At 43.9% G+C, this 17,479-nt stretch overlaps 1 protein-coding gene across 1 annotated transcript; it reads left to right on the top strand.

The window, feature by feature from the left end:
• Positions 1 to 1,449: 1,449 nt before the first annotated feature.
• On the top strand, positions 1,450 to 17,081 carry LOC144270927 (cytochrome P450 3A9-like). The gene is made up of 13 exons (XM_077827891.1): positions 1,450 to 1,520; positions 4,960 to 5,053; positions 5,761 to 5,813; positions 8,044 to 8,143; positions 8,730 to 8,843; positions 9,163 to 9,251; positions 10,240 to 10,388; positions 11,218 to 11,345; positions 12,148 to 12,235; positions 13,802 to 13,962; positions 15,166 to 15,392; positions 16,219 to 16,381; positions 16,983 to 17,081. The coding sequence occupies exons 1-13, from the start codon at positions 1,450 to 1,452 to the stop codon at positions 17,079 to 17,081; spliced, it is 1,536 nt and encodes a 511-aa protein (XP_077684017.1).
• The last annotated feature ends 398 nt before the right edge of the window (positions 17,082 to 17,479 follow it).

Consider the following 17,479-nt stretch of genomic DNA (forward strand, 5'->3'; position numbering starts at 1 on the left):
CCATAAGCACCCGAATATATTTGTGCCATCCTTCAGGGAAATACTTACAACATATCTGTTTTTAATTTTGGTTTCATGGTTTTTGTGTTGGGTTGTTATGAGGAGAGGGCTGTTTGCTGGTTCCTGGGTACAGGTGAGACTTTTGGAAGTTATGGTACCCTTACACAATCTCTGCTCACAGGTCCCAGAATAACAGGATGTTTCTGCTAAAATGATCAGTGACCAAAGAGTGTAGACTATTCTAAAATGTAGACTTTAAAATTGTTAGCCCCCTACTGAGATAAATGGGGCAATTCAGATTTCTCTTAGAGCTTCTGTCTGAGATGATCTACAGATGAAAGCAGACAGTATTGTATTGGGTTGTGGTAGATACATTTTCTTCAGAACTGTTAGGACTAGAAACAGAATTGTTTAAAAACAAAAGCTTAAATTCTACAGAAGCTGATTGTGCCACTAAAGAAGGGATGCTACCATATACTGCACAATATCCATTCTTACTCCTTCTCAATACAACTGTCATGCCTTCACTTGGGATCACTCTGTGACACTGCACTCCATATTCTTCACAGTGATATTATGATGATATGATTATAGCATAATTATGATGCATTTTATACAAGATAAGTCATGTGAGGTGTCACTGGAAAAGTTATAATTTTCTGAATATGATTATCCTCTTTGTATGCACATATCACTTTTGTATCTGAAGTTATAAATATTGACTATGTATCTGTATTTCAAATATAGTTACACCTGGGTGATGCCCACTAGGCAAGATGCTTTCAGTCTAGACAGTGGATGGGGAAGGGCCTATTCAGGTAATGGGTCATTAGGAAAAACAATAGGCCTTAGGAGAAGCTTATCCCCCACCTGGTGAGCCCTCTTGAGAATGCTACAAGCATTCTCCTAAGGCCCATTCCCGGTGGGTCAGAGGGCTCAGTGGTACCCCAGTTCCAGGTGGCAGCCCCAGGGAGAACCCGTCACACTCTCTATATAGGTATGTTGTCTTTTTATTGTCACTTTGACATTATTTATTTCTGTTTAGGAGCCCATTGGGTGGTTACTCATTAAAACTAAATATTACACAGGAGGAACTTCATCAAGAGAAAACTGGAATAGCTGACTGTGTGTATATTAAAGAACTTGTACTAAGGATCTTTGTATTCCTAGAGATTACATTATATCTTTTGTCATGAGCTATTAAAGGTAACATTACCTGTCTAGATTAGCATTTTCACTATCTTTGGCATTCACTCCACCCTTTTGATTACATAAAGGACCAACTCAAGTTTCATTTGGTCACTAAGCCACATGATTAGAGACAAACAGATGAAAAGTTGCGACACTGTTCTTTCCCTAGTCCCAAGACTGACCAGAGCAGAGAGAGGGAAAAAAACAACAACTGAGAAGTTAGACAGAGAACAAGAAACTGAGAGGTACAGATCTAAAATGAACCTTCTCCCTAGCTTTTCCATTGAGACCTGGGCTCTCCTGATTGCACTGCTATTTCTCCTGATACTGTAAGTATAATTCTACACTTTGCTTTTCTACTTATGCTGTTTTCAAATTCCTGAAGGAGTGCCACTGTTAACTTAAATGTTACTGGTCTTTTCACAGAAGCATATAAGTGTAGGGCTGGAAGGGACCTCAAGAGGTCATCTAGTTCAGTCCCCTGCACTCAAGACAGGACTAAGTAATAACTAGACCATTCCTGACAGGTGTTTGTCTAATCTGCTCTTAAAAACCTCTAATACAGTGGCCCCCAAACTTTTGAGAGTTATGCCCTGTCTGCGCCCTTCCCAGGGCCAGGAGCAGTGCTGCAGCTCCAGGGGAGTCGGGGGAAGGGATGTGGCCAGGGGTAAAAGGGCCAAGGTTGGGGGCTGCAGCTGGGGGTGGGTCTGGGGCCAGGGCCAGAGATGGGGCCAGGGGCTGAGGCTGGGTGTAGGAGCAGAGCTGCAGCTGGGCCGCAGTGGGGGCTGGCAGTCAGGCTCACGCCCGGGGCTGTCAACAGCTCCACTCCTGCTCCCACCCTCAGCCTGGCCCCGGGCCAAGAATGGAGCCAGGGCCAAGGGCCGAGGCTTGGGTGGGGCCAGGAGCGGAGCCGTGCCGAGGCTGGGAACAGGGTCAGGCGCGGGGCTGGGAGCTAGCACCACAACTGGGGGTGGGGCTGGAGCAGAGCTGGGGATGGGACAGAGCTGAATGGCGTTCCCTCCCCACCTCCCATGGGGGCTGGCCCAATCTGCCGCATCCCCCGAACGTTCCTCCACACCCTGCTAGGGCAGGGTGCGGAGTCATGTGCTGCCCTCCCCCCAGGGGGCTGCAGGGGCACATTGGCCCCTTCCGGGAGTGGTGTGGAGCCGAGGTAGGCAGGGAGCCTGCCTTAGTGGCAGCCACGCCACACCACCAACCGGGAGCCGCCAGCAGTAAGTGCTGCCCAGCGGGAGGCCGCACCCCAGCCCTGAGCCCTCTCCTGGAGCCAGCACCCTAAACCCTCTCCTGTACCCCAAGCCCCAGCCCTGAACCCCCTCCCAGAGCCAGCACCCAAAACCAACCCTGAGCCTCCTCCTGGAGCCAGTACCCCATACCCCCTCCTGCACCCCAAGCCCCAGCCCTGTCCCCCTCTCAGAGCCAGCACCCTGTACCCTCTCCTGCACCCCCTCAACACTCTTCCCCAGCCCGGAGCCCCCTCCTGCACCCAAACTCCCTCCCAGAGCTTGCACCCCTCACACGCTCCTGCACCCCAACTCCCTGTCCCAGACTCAGCCCAGAGCCCCCTCCCACACTGCAAATCCCTTGGCTTCAGCCCAGAGCGCACACCCTCTCCTGAACCCCAACCCTTTACCCCAGCCTGGTGAAAGTGAGTGAGGGTGGGGGAGAGCGAGTGGCGGAGAGAGGAGATGGAGTGAGTGGGGTGGGGCTTTGGGGAAGGGGCGGGGCCTTGGGGAAGGGATAGGGTAGATCTTGGGTTGCCCTTAAATTCAAAAAGTGATCTTGGGTGTAAAAGGGCTGGAGACCATTGATCTAGGCTATATTTCCCTAGTTTGTTTATGAGGAGGTCATGCGGAACAGTATCAAAAGCCTTACTAAAGTCAAGATATACCCCAATCTACTGCTTCCCCCCATCCACAAAGGTTGTTACCCTGTCAAAAAAAGCTATTAGGTTGAAATATTAGGATATGGAATGTTTGAAAACAAAAATTCTATATCCAGAGGATCCCCAGCCCCTGAAATTCTGCATGGCCTCTCTGGTTAGTATATTTCAAGACATCTGGACAAATGGATGGTCCACCCATCCTTAACTCAAGGAGGAGAGATTTGGCATATTCTCATGAATTGTTAGGATCTGGTTACTAAAACAAATTAACACCAAACCCTTGGGATTATTAATTATTTATTTAGCAGTAGCTGCCAGAGGGCCCGGCTAGGTTTGGGGCCCATTGTGTTAGGTGCGACGCAAACATGTAGTAAGAGATGGTCCTTGATGATCTTACAGTCTAAAGGTTGCCCTACAGAGAGGATATGCAGTAAATGGCACGAGCTCATGCTATTATACACACACGCTCTGCAAGATCAGTGGAAAGACAACGCAAGAAAACAGCATCCATGAGAGCAATTTGGAGGGTGGGAGTGGACAGCAAGCCAGTGACATACCTTGAAAAAAAGGCCCACATTTCCTTTCTTACAGGCCCGTGCTAAGCCCACTAGGCAATGCTAAACCCCAGAGATCGCTGTAGTTCAGTGGTGAGCAAGTATTCCCTGTAGATACAGGCACACTTGGACCAGATTCATCCAAACTGGCAAATGCTCGGCAAGAGTTCCCCACATGCAAACTGAGGATAATGGTGTTTCCTTTTTCCTCACTCTTCGTCAGTCTTGGCTGTCTGGACTGTAGGCTCTTGGGGACAAAGACTGTCAGACAGTGTGTTTGTAGAGCACCTATCACAACGGGACTGATCTCAGCGGGGGTTTCTAGGCATGACCATCATACAAATACAAAGTAGTAATAATAAAGAGAGGTGTAAGTTACAGCTCCCTACCCCAGCATGGCTCCTGGTATCCCAGGGAGGAGTCACCTGGAAGAAAGGCAGGCTGTATGGCAGCTGGTGTTCTGGGCCAAACAAGACCTTTGATACGGTTTCCTTGACAAACACTGGAGCAATAACGTTCATTTAGTGACAAAGCTCTTGCTTGGGAAGCTGGTAACCTCCATCTGAACACAAATACAGTATTTGAAAAGCACTTTCAACACAGCCAAAGACAAGCTTCAAAATGCTGCAGCCCAGATCTCATAGAGAAGCAGAGAGCCCTGAGGTAGGAGTAATAAATTTACAACACCAAAAAAGGGTGCTTCAGAGGAGAGAAATCTGCAAAGCTGTCAACAAATTTCAAACAGAAACCCATCAGACTAGGCTCCCCAATACACCACTGCGCTAGCATCGGGCTAAGCACAAGGAGAACAATACATGAAACTCAAGTACAGCCTTCACAAAAGCCCTGCTCAGGACTTAACTTCCAGCTCCAGTTTGATTTCTCTGCAAAAACTAAAAAACAAACAAAAAAAAAGGTAAGCTTTGTTCTCATTTCATCATTACTTTCTGGCTCCTCTCCATGAGCTGGCAATGAGCCTAGAGAGGCTTCTCTTTTGTATTTTGCCAATGGATCAAAAACCCCATTTTTACTGGAGCACCTATTCCTTTATGAGAGGCTTTCTTTTACCTCAGGGCTATCTCTCTGAAGATTTGTGGTGCAGCTGTGAGGTTTATCACTAGCTATGCTTATTAAATAGCTTTACGAAGCACAAATTTTTTGGACCACACTTTCCAGCTTCCAGAGTGGGTGCTTCATTCCTGAGCTAATGCAACAGCTTCACTTCCCCTGGATAGGCTTTGAGATCTTTCAGCCCCAACATCACTGCAATTATTGTCCTGAAGCCTTCAGATTCTTCTGTTATTTTTACAGATATGGGATCTGGCCATTTGGTTTTTTCAAGAAATTGGGTATCCCTGGGCCAAAGCCATTGCCTTTCTTTGGAACTGTCTTGGAGTATCGTAAAGTGAGTGTTTGAAGGCTTCTCCTGGCTCCAGAAATATATGTCCTTCATCATACAATAGCTAGATTTGTACACTGCATTGATGAGTTCTCCTGTGTGCTAAGCTCTGTGCTAATGCACAGGGTGTGTAGGACCCAATGCAGGATAACATTTCTGTAATGCAGATTATAGTGTGAAGGGCATGGTGAGCCCCGGGGTGATTGCCTAAACCAGGTGAACACATGTAGGTGGCTGGTTTGCTGTCACTATTTATTGAATTCCTTGCAACCAGTTTACTTAGAAAGAATAGGAGGACTTGTGGCACCTTAGAGACTAACCAATTTATCTGAGCATAAGCTTTCGTGAGCTACAGCTCACTTCATCGGATGCATTCAGTGGAAAATACAGAAGATGTGGTGCCACAAGTACTCTTTTTCTTTTTGCGAATACAGACTAACACGGCTGTTACTCTGAAACCTGTCAGTTTACTTAGAGACTCCTTAACCTAAAGCATGATACGCCCCTAGAATAACTAGATCCAGCTATGTTCTTAAAGGATTCTATCCCTCACAAAGACATTAGGAGTCACACAAGTCTTAGGAGCTGTGCTCAGGAGTGCTTGGCCTGGCTGCCAGCTCTAGATGTTTAGTCCCAAGACAGCCCCATTCCCAGCCCCTCCCCTGGAAACCCTGCTTCTTTTCTAATTCCATTTTAACATTCTCTCTCTGCAGGGTTTCTTGGAGTTTGACAGTACATGCTATGAGAAATACGGGAAAATCTGGGGGTGAGTATGTTGACCAACCAATACTGTTTGGTAGTCTCCTCACATTATCCTATAGTCGGAATCAAAATTGGAGGGTGAAAAAAATCCACTGGAAGAGGAGATCTCAAAGGCCTGAATCCTGTAACTGGACCCTGTTCTCCATGTGGAACCCCAAAAAGGTTAATGGAGCAGCGCCCAGATGCAAGCATCCATCCACATGGATCTGATTGCAGGATCCATGCCACAGACATGCTATGTACATGTTAATCTGAACTCTCACATGAAAGCTGTTCCATACCAGATGCAGACTGCCAGCTTCTGCTCCCACTGAAGTTAATGGCAAAACTACCATTGACATAAAAGGAAATTTGTAACTTAGAAGTCCAGTTCTCCTGGACTGCAAACTGTAAAGGAAGGTATATGTATTCCAGATACTACACAGATATGCTGTTATTGTACACAGATCCCAGTTCTACCAAATCTGTTTCTGTCTCTAACCCTGAACTGCTGAAGCGTGATACGTTTGCATTACCGCTGCTCTTACCCTACACTGGATATTCCCTACATTTGCCACTGCGGTTATTACTTGGGCTACATGCTCTGGTATCTTCTGCAATCTATCCAACTGGCCCTTATAACATTTTTCCATCCATTCAAAAACCCATATAAATCCACATTTATCTTACGTCCATTATAGGATAATAAATCTTGAAAAATCTGGTCTTAAAACCGTGATTTAAAACGAGAATTCAAGCCAATCTATAGGTGTATTTCAGTGCAACCTGCTGAAAAGTTTTAAGTACGTGAATCAAAATGATGGAAGAAATTTACTGTTAACATCATAACAAGAGTATAAGAGTCTGGAAATGTATAGTCCAAAGAGTCAAAGTGAAGGTACCTACTGCCTTTAGGATTCAGTAGCTCTGTGTTCAGTACCTCTCATTGATTTTAGAAGATGTTTGGCCTTCTACAGGATTGGACCCTTTCTTGAACGTTTATTAAAAAAAAAAAAAGTGAAACAATCCTTTTGTTTTCACATTGTGTGATAAGTTACTGTGACATCCTGCTGAACATTATTTGCTTATGATAAACCTTTTGTTATAATTCAAGTTATGCATGACACCATGTGAGGGGCTTGTATCACAGAAAAATTTCTACTATTGATCGTTTGGTTTTGGAAAAGATTTTCCAGTACAAATCTCTTACAGGAAAAATCCTATTCTAGGTCCAGTGAGAGGGGAGGGATTGATTTGAGAAAAATTGAAAGGAATAAACGTTTTACTTGGGAAAATGAGGAACTGTAGAGAGCTGTCTACATGCATTTGAAGGGCATAAGCACCAAAGAGGGAGAGGAGTTTAGGGCGGCAGACAGAAGTACAACTAGGAGGAAAGGGATGAAATTAAATGAGCATCACCCATTTAAAAATGACACCTTGGCCTGAAATCTTTTACTTACTAGTGATACCAGTAGCACCCAGATGACTATAAATGAAAGAAAGTCGAGAAAAAACAGTATTTCTCTCTGTAGCTTCAGTTTGTTAACTATGTGCGTTTGACAGCACTTTGTATATAGCCATTTTCACCATTTCCCCTGGATAGTCAGTTCCTCCTATTCTTTGTGTGGGTCTTTAATGCAACTACAAGAAACAGAAAACTGATTTAAAACACAACTGTAGTACTGTAAGCATAACAGGGGGAACTTGGAACGGGTTTAGCACTGCACCTAAAACTCCATTTAACTTACTTTTTCTGAAGTGACTAAAATGTGATGCTGGGTCTCTTTCAGAAAAGGTACAGGTAGGCTGTCTTTTGGGGATATTTATGTGTGTGTGAGAGAGATTTTTCAGACAGGCATAGTCTCTCAGAGGAAACATTCCTGCAGTGGCTGGAAAAGGCAGGAATATATGATGACCTGAAGGCCTTTTACATCTCTCATTTCTATGATTCTGTATATCTGTATTTCCAGTCAGTGCACTTTGCTTTAGAAGCTAATAAAGACTAGGACTTGTAGCTATCAGAGAAACACCAGTTTTTCCACTGAATGCATCCGATGAAGTGAGCTGTAGCTCATGAAAGCTTATGCTCAGATAAATTGTTTAGTCTCTAAGGTGCCACAAGTACTCCATTTCTTTTTGCGAATACAGACTAACATGGCTGCTACTCTGAATCCAGGGAGGAAGGAGCTTTTGTTCAACTCCTGACTTTCACTGACAGTAGTTAATCATGGATTTTTATTTCTTTTCCCCCATAGGTTTTATGATGGCAGGCAACCTGTGCTGGCTGTCACAGATCCTACAATAATTAAAACTGTGCTGGTGAAAGAGTGCTTCACCACCTTTACCAACCGGCGGGTAGGCTTGTAATCATTAATATTCATCAGAAAGATGCAATAAAGCCATAAGAACATCAAATACTGTAGTTAAACTCTGTAGGGATACAGAAGATTTCTTTTGGAGATGCATTCAAAACGAATGCACAGCTGGCATTAATCTAAGTGGCCACTGCATATCCCTAAAGGAACAAGGGAGCAGGGGGACCTCACCTGGAACTGGATCCCCTGGCTCTCAGAGAAAACTGTTTGACTGCACTTTAAAAGCTGCTTAGGTTGTTTACTTTTATTTATTAAATAAAAAAAAAAGTTCTTAGGGCAAAGTCAGCTCTCAGTTACACCAGTATAAACGAGAGCTGAATTTGATTGTGTGTGTGTGCACCCAAGCGCATGCGCACCAGTCTGAGTTAGTGTGTGTACATTTGTCTCCCCCAGTGCGTGTAGAGTTGGTGTCTTCTTGTGGGTATATCTGCCTAAGTGTAACAGTGTGGGGAAGTGTATGTGTGTGTGTACATGGGGCGGGAAAAGGATTGCTTTGTGCACTCTTATGTTTAATAGAGAAACCCAATAGCCTCTTGACAGCTATAAACTTGCCTTTGTCACCCCAGAATTTAGGTCTAGTGGGAGTGCTGGAGTCGGCTGTCTCCATGGCTCAGGATGAGAAGTGGAAGAGAATTCGTACTGTGCTCTCTCCAACCTTCACCAGTGGGAAGCTAAAGGAGGTAAAACCCAGAGGACCAGGCACACACTAACCCTCGGGTCAGTGCAGAGGTGGCATTCAGGCTGAGATAGTTATAATGGTCTGGTCTCTTCAGTCCAATTCAAATGATTAAACTGGCCTATTTCATTTGTGCCTCCTAATGTAAAAGAAAAGGAAAGAAAGAAAGACAGGGAAAAGGATTAAAACAAAAAGCCCCTGACAGTAGAAACAGATCAAGTCTGTAAGTACTAATGAACTTCCCCTCCGCTTTTCAGAAGCTAGGCTTAACGAAGAAGTAACATTTGGTATGTTTAAGTCATGTCCTGTAATGTGTATTTCAGATGTTTCCCATTATGAAGCAATATGGGGAGGTTTTGGTGAGAAATGTTCAGAAGAAAGCAGAAAAGGATGAGCCCGTGGACGTTAAGGAGTGAGTAACTCTGCCAGGAACAGGAACAGCAAATCTTGTTAGCAACTCTTTGGTTCGTTCATTACTGGCAATGCAGGTTGTTCTTTGGATGAACCAGACTTCTGAAGTGATGAACAGGACTATCTGAAGGGCTAAAATGAAATTTAAAAGGGAAAATAGAGGTTAAATCTCAAGAATATCTCCCTGGGGTGAAACCTGTGGAACATTCTCTCAAGGGAACTGGTGGACGCCCCAAAGTTTGGCACATTTTAAACTGGAGTGGAAAAAACACTATAAAATGTAGCATAGGGAACAACCCTGCACTGGGAAGGAGTTTGAGAGGATGGTCTAACAGACCTTTACTATCTCTAAGGTCTGCGATTTAATACATGAGGACCGAGACTTGGAGGTCAGACAAAAATTGTTTGTAAAGGTGTGCTTCCATGAAAGTTCTTAGATGGTGAATTCTTTGGGGTAGAGACTGTGTTTTTTTGCCTGCGTTGACCCAGCATGTTTGGGCACTACCAGTATACAAATAATAAATAAATAAAATATTATTATTTTATTTTTATTTATTTTTGACAGCTCATTTATTCTACCACTGGAGCACACAGATTTAATATCAGCTGTCAGCAGAACTAGGGCTCCTAACCTCTTAAAAGGCCACAGCCACTTGACAAGATATTCACAGGCCCTTGAATAGGTCTGATTCCACCAGAGGACACACACATAGGCCAGTACATTATATTGTGTAGTATCCAGAGCAAGGCTACCAGAGTCTAGATTCTGAGCGCTGTAGGTAAAACTTCATGAAACACTATTCCTTTGCCTTTAGATGTTCTACTTGTGTTCAGTATCTTGCCCCCCCTTTACAACAGCATAAAGAAAAGTCTCATGAGAGTTTTCTGTTCTTTAAGGAGATGCAATATAGGAAGGGAGGGAAAAGTTGTAATTACCTATTTCAAACCTTAACTCTCCTATCTGTGTTCTGTTTTCTGTCTTTTCTCAGCATCTTTGGAGCCTATAGCATGGATGTTGTTACTAGCACTTCCTTCGGTGTGAACATTGACTCCATGAACAACCCCAAAGATCCTTTTGTCAAGGAAATCAAGAAGCTAGTGAAGTTTAACTTTTTTGACCCACTCTTCATTTTGATATGTAAGTTGTCTGTTGCTCACTAAAAATTCCATTTAAGTGTTTCGTTTGGAACCGTGACTTCAGCATCAAAATGAGACAAGTGGTCTATCGGTTATACAATACAAGTGGCTATACCTGAGCCTATAAGCCAATGACAAGGCAACTTTACTGCCAAGGATAAAAGTCTCAAGGGTCACCTTAGACAAATTCTGCTCTAATTTATACCCATACAATCCCACGGATGAGAATCGTCTTGAGTTATGTAAGTGCTAGTAAGCTCAGAATTTGGTCTATAGGTTGTGGGAAGGATCACAATGCTGTGGGGAAAGTTTGGAGATGTTTGCTGGGACATGAGACGTTAGTGAATATCAGAACGTTGAGGTCAGTCTGAAATGACTGGAAGAATTTCAAAACTTTTAGTTTATTTTCATTCTGGTCCATATCGCTGTAGCATTGGTAGTGCAAACTGGAGGAATGTCCTGCACTCGGAATGGGACTCCCCAGTCTCAGTGACAGCGCCTCCAGTCACACGTGGTGTGAAATAGTGGAATGCTCCTTTTGCTTTCATTTACATTTAGGGCTAAATTATATCATTTGTGCAGAAACCTAAGAAGAGGGAGCATGGAGCCCATCTGCCCCACGAGGAACATGGTGGCAGACAGGCCCTCAGTGAGCTCCCCAGTACACAGGAGAAATGATCAAACAGAGCCATCATTTAGATGCAGCCTCATCTTTCTAATAAACATTTTCAGTTGTTCTAATTAATATTTTACCATAGATATCTTAGGCGAAATGGACTTCTATTCCCTGGACCTTGCTTCAATCACAGTTATTTTTGTCTCCCTTCTAGTTGTATGCCCATTCCTCATTCCCCTTCTTAAGAAGATGGATGTGAATGTTTTCCCCAAAGATGCCATAGAATTCTTCACAAAGTCGATCGCCAGAATGAAGGAGGACCGTGAAAAAGAGGCCAAAGGGGTTAGCAGGACTCTCCCAGTCATGATGCCAGAGAACATTCTCTATTCAATTAGCCCAAGTGAAAAACACTTACTTGCTTGAGTTAGAGTCCAGCAAAGGACCACAATAGTGTGTGATATCACAGGCTATATCAGGGTAACACCCATGCAAACTGGATTGCAGTTTGGGTGTGCAAAGATTACGATTTACAGAAAACTACCCGTAGGAGTAGACTTGGAGAGCTGGAGCAGACAGAGGGAGAGACTCCACTGAGCAAGCAGTAGAGCTGTGCACCAATACACAGTGCAGTGTCACTGATATTGTGGTATTCAGGAGCACAGTCCCCAAAAGAGGCGGTCGTCACTCTCCAAAAATGACAGAATGAGATTTACCTCCCTGCTGGACTTCACCTCCCCCAGAGTAATCCTGTTTTAAGGGAGCTACTTGAAAAAGTCACTAACTGAGATGTAGTTATTACTTTCCCATAAAATTGCACAGCTACATTAATGAGGGTGCTTTGCAAAGTGGACAAAAGTAGTTTAGCTCTGCAGTCGTCATTCCTTGCGACAGCAAGAGACCGAGTCTGCTGTCTTAGCTGACATCTCTCTGGGACTGGGCAGATGGAACCCTCCCAGAAGCGTAAGAGTTTCATGTTTTGACCCACTGTAACAAGAAAGGCATTTACATTCTGCTGGGTCCTCTCTGGCCACTCCTGGGGACTTTAAAATACAACCTTTGTGTTCTGAGACCTATCTTTGTGAGCCTTCCCTAGGGGATCTCTCACCAAACCAGCTCTCCACTGAGCGGTTACTTCTTTTCCCAGGGCCGAGTGGATTTCCTGCAGCTGATGATCGAATCCCAGAACTCTAACATTAGCTATGAAAGCAATGGAGTGACTCACACATATAAAGGTAACACCATAAAAATACTCATACTTGTGAGTGCCTTTGGGGGCTGCTGGAGTGAGGGGAATAGGAACAGGTGTCCTACTGGAGAGGAAATAAATGGTTCATCCCGCCGTCTGCAGCTGGGGAGAGGAATCGTCGACTCACCTGGACTATACATACATTTTTGTCCAGCACAGAGTTAGATGGGGACAAGTGATCATCACTTTTATGTAACACTTTTTCCACAAGTAGAATAGAAGACATGCATTCCAGGCCAACTCCTGCTGTATAATCGTTAGCCTTGGCCAGTGAAAAATATGGAGTTGGTACCTACCAATATGGTAAGAGGCAAAAGCCAGCTCTGCTCCCCAGCTATTCGTTTGCATTCCATCGCTATTCACAATTCATTTAAATACAACTGCTTCAATTACAGCTTGGTTAGAAATATCCTCAGTTCTTCTCAGGACTGGGAGATAGCAGGTGTCCTGTGATATTTATGTAACCACAGAATATTTGGGTTAGATAACCAGAAAATGAACCACAGCAAACTTGGCAGGAACCCATGTTTTGCTTTGTGTGTTCTGCATACACTAATCAACAATGCCAGAGGTTACAAAGCAATCATTAGTCCCTGTTTAATTTTCCCACCAGACCCATGAGCCATGCCTATGGGATAATAACAGTAACAAGAATAATAATAACAATAATAAAATAATAATAATAATGATTATTTTTATTATTAAGGCTAAGATTTTGTCAGGGATATTTTTAGTAAAAGTCAGGGGACCGGTCACTGGCAATAAAGAAAAATTAATGGAAGCCCATGACCGGTCCCCTGACTTTGACTAAAAGTATCCCTGACCAAATGGGGAGCCCAGCTGCGGGGTCCCCATGCTGCCTGCAAATATTGGGCAGTTGCGGGGGCGCTCCGAGCTCCAGGGTCCCCCTGTTCAGAGCTCCAGGGTAACCCTGCCACCTGCAGCGGCCAGGAGCTATGAAGGATCCCCGGTGCCCACGGTGGCTCAGAGCTCCGGGGTACCCCTGCAGCCGCTCGGAGCTTCTGGGCTGCCTCCCCGCACAGCAGCCAGGAGTGGGAGGGGGTAGGGCCCTGCGGTGGCTGGGAGCTGTGGGGTAGCCCCCACTGCCTGCAGCAGCTCGGAGCTTATGGCGCTGTCCATGTCCACTGGGAGCTGCCGCCACCTGTATCAACCGGGAGCTGCCGCCACCTGTATCAACCCGGAGCTGCGGCCCTCTTGCCCACATCTGCCAGGAGCTGCGAGGGGAGCCCTGCCACCCGCATCCGCCAGGAGCTGCAGGAGACCCCACCGCCTGCAGCCACGAGGAGCTGCAGGTCCTTCCTGCTGTAGCGGGCGGTGGGGGGACCCCGCAGCTCCCGGCTGACAGGGCTGAATTGATGGAGGTCGCTGGAAGTCACAGATTCCGCGACCTCCGTGAATACTTTTTAGCCTTAATAATAATAAATCGTTGGCCATCTATACTTTTATAAAATACACGATGTGCAAAGAGCGCAGCCTATGTGCTGTAATGTTTGGCCTCAACTTTTCTACCTGTTTTCCTCTCTTCTCACAGGCCTGACTGATACTGAGATTTTGGCACAAGCGTTTATTTTCATTTTTGCTGGATATGAGCCCACCAGCAACTCCCTTTGCTACCTGGCTTACAAACTGGCCACCCACCCTGATGTGCAGCAGAAGCTGCAGGACGAGCTAGACTCAGTTTTACCAAACAAGGTAAGAGAATGTTGGCTGCTCAGTGATTGCACAGAGCCTCTTTAAAGCCAGTTTCTTCCCTCTAGTTAAGTCCAGTTAAGGAAACTGTTATTTAAAGACGTTAAATACATGTGCTAAAAAACTACCATTTAATAAATACTGACTCTGCTATCCTGTGGAATCTCTTAATGGGCACACTTTAAGAAAGTTCTGCTTTCACTAAAAGGAGAGCCAATAACTTGCTTCCAAAATGGCATATGTTCATTTCAGGTGTGTTACATAAAGTACCATGTGTAGAATATAACACCGCAATCTTGCAAACTCCGCACCATAACTATTACACACATAATAGCTGTTGTGCATTTCTCAAAATCTCCAGATGACATATGAGGGGAAAGGAGGCTGAGGAGATGATGAACACGGATAACAGTATCCTGGCAATACCAGAGATTACAAATCAGTCTTTAGTACAATTTTTAAATCTCCAATCTCAAACCCACACCAGTAACTCTGCCCATGGGACAATAAAATAAATCCTTACTGAGTCATATATGTATATTATACCAATATATACAGACACAGAGACACACACACGCAGACATCTTGTTTTTCTTATATCTGCTTGTCTATATATTTTCCCCATACTACCCTTTTTGCTACCTATTTATCTCGCTCATCAGAATTCACACACTACGCAAGGGGCAAATTACCTCAAGTTACTTTAACTTGGTAAACAACAATGAATTGTTTATGAAGCAGTAGCAAAGGGAAACAAGGAGCGATCAGGAGTAGATAGTTACGCTCATGGAAAGGAGATGCTAGATGGGAGACATGGAGTATTCTTGGAACAACTCAGGAAATTCATACCATTATTCATGGGTACTCATATTATGGTGTTTGTGATCTCTTACACTGGACTTCTACATGTCTCAAGAGATGCCACTTTTCAGAAATGCATTGGCCACACCAGGAGGCTCAGAGAATTGCTGATTTTAAGTACAAACTTTGTTTGCAAAAATGGGCAAAGATTTCCAGTAACTTACATTATTTAGGAAAGGAAAATTAAGGTGAATTCTTAGGTTCACACTGAACATTCAGTTCAGCATTGAATGTAGAATGTGCACTGTAACAGATGAGAGGGAAGGACATGGTTTCCACACTGATCACATGGAAATCTGATCTAGACTCCCACATGCCAACAACCTTTTTCCCATTCCCCTGAAGGCTCCTCTCACCTACAATGCCCTGATGCAGATGGAGTATCTCGACATGGCAGTGAATGAAATCCTTAGGCTGTTTCCTCTTGGAGGACGACTTGAAAGGGTCTGCAAGAAAGACGTAGAGATAAATGGACTGACCATTCCAAAAGACACTGTGGTTATGATCCCAATCTCTATTCTGCATTGTATCCCAGAATACTGGCCAGAACCAGAGGAGTTCAGACCGGAAAGGTACAGAATCTATATCAATACGGAATGAGCAATATAATTATCTCTTTTACCGATATTACTTCATTCCTAAGTATCAGTCTCTTACAAAGAAATTCTTGTTGTGTTTAATCTTAACACCTGTTTGCCAAAACAAAAGCTGGAGAGGATTCATCATTGTGAAGACACACCACTCTTGAGTCCATAGTTAAGGCTGAGTTCAATTTTGCACTTACAGCAGGGATTTAATAACTCTGTTACACATGAAGAATACAGCATATTCTCCTCAGAAGTACAGCACTTCCTCTCTGAGTACAGAGTGAGCTATCTGAGATTGTGCAAGTACATTGGTTGATTAATTTAGGAGTTAAAATTAATTTAAAAAATTGGTCCTTTTGAGAAATTTAGCACCCATTGTCAGACTATTTCTTTCTCCCATCTCAACAACAGAATAATACTGACACTTAAAAACTTCCCATATAGTCAGAACTCACTGAAATCTTTTCTAGAAACTACATTTGAAAACCATTAGGATTAAAGGTAATTTTTCCCATTAGTATTCATCACTGAAAGTTTTTCCTTCAGAAGGGGTTGGCTGTAGAGAATTCCACGTAGAACTGCCCTCTTTCAAACTGATACCATCTTCCACTGGTCTCAGTGGGACTGAGGTCATACTTGCCCACAGTTAGATGTCATTTTCAAAATGGCCACCTATCTCCCATTGTTCCCAATAGGACTGAAACAACAGGCTGCTCTTAACAAATATGTCTGCTGGCGACATCAGAGAGATACTTGGCCTCCTTTTTCTTTGCTTCCCTAATTTCTTTCTTACACTTGTGACTGGAATCAGGTTCAGTAAAGAGAACAAAGAGGTCCTGGATCCATACACGTACCTGCCCTTTGGAGCTGGTCCCAGGAACTGCATTGGAATGAGGTTTGCTTTCCTCTCCATGAAAGTTGCTATCGCCAGTCTGCTGCAGAATTTCACCTTCAGACCCTGCAAAGAAACCCAGGTGAGAAACCCAGATTTACATTTGAAAACTCAGATGTGAAAACCAGATGATTATTCACTGGAAAGAGTGAATTAAAAACAGTTTTAAATACTTTATTTGGGTAAACAAATGGTAGATGATGAAAAATGAAAAATAAATGTGCAACTCAGATGTTAGAGCATAGAAGTGTAATACATAGCAGATTGTATATTGCATGCCTGTGTGTAGTATACAGTATTCTAAGATATATCGTAGGAGTTATTCTATAAGGGAAAAAGTAGCAACCAAGGAAACATTACAGGACAGAAAGGAGAGGAAAGTGGTTAATCAGCGTTAGTGATACCTTCATTCAAGTATATTAGTCTGGGCCCATTGGGGATGGATGAAACTTCCATAACAAAACCCCAAGCAAGGAGTAAACTCTCCTGGACTGGGGCTTTGATAGAAAACCAAAAGTATGTCCAAGTCTGGAAAACTTATAGTAACGGTGGGGCAGGTTTTGAGTGAACCTGGACTGGATTTTGGGCAAACAAGGGAAAACAAAGGCATAATGTCTCTTTGATAATCTGTGTATATTTTATTTGCTGGGCTACAAATGTTCTTTTCTCTGCTAATGTTGCAGATCCCGCTCAAGCTGAATTCCCAGGGATCCCTGACACCAGAGAAACCTATTGTTCTGAAGTTAGTCCCCAGAACTTATACCACACACCCAGAGGAGTAAGACCCAACAGAGTTCACAGCAGCTCTCCAGAGTACCAGCAGATGCTTTACATTATTGGGTCTCACCCACAGATGCAGAAGAAGAGCTTCCGTTCATTCCAAAGGCATTTACTAAATATCTACATAAAAATTGTGACTGTCAGAAATGTAAACCTGGATAGTGACTGTAAATAGCTTTTATACCATCAGATTTAGAGAATGTATATAAAGGAAAAATTCTACTGAGACACAGCTCTGCTTCTCTGACTCCTTTCTAGTGAGATTCCTCCATCTGGAGACGGAATTACTGTCTCATCCAACAGGCAGTGGGAACTTTTTTGCTGGAAACAGAAATCACTAGAGCTACTGGGGGCAGGGGCGGGTGAATGCCAAGAGTTTTGTGAGTTGTACTGATATTTG

Source organism: Eretmochelys imbricata, chromosome 10, assembly GCF_965152235.1.
Source record: "Eretmochelys imbricata isolate rEreImb1 chromosome 10, rEreImb1.hap1, whole genome shotgun sequence".
Lineage (NCBI taxonomy): Eukaryota > Metazoa > Chordata > Testudines > Cheloniidae > Eretmochelys > Eretmochelys imbricata.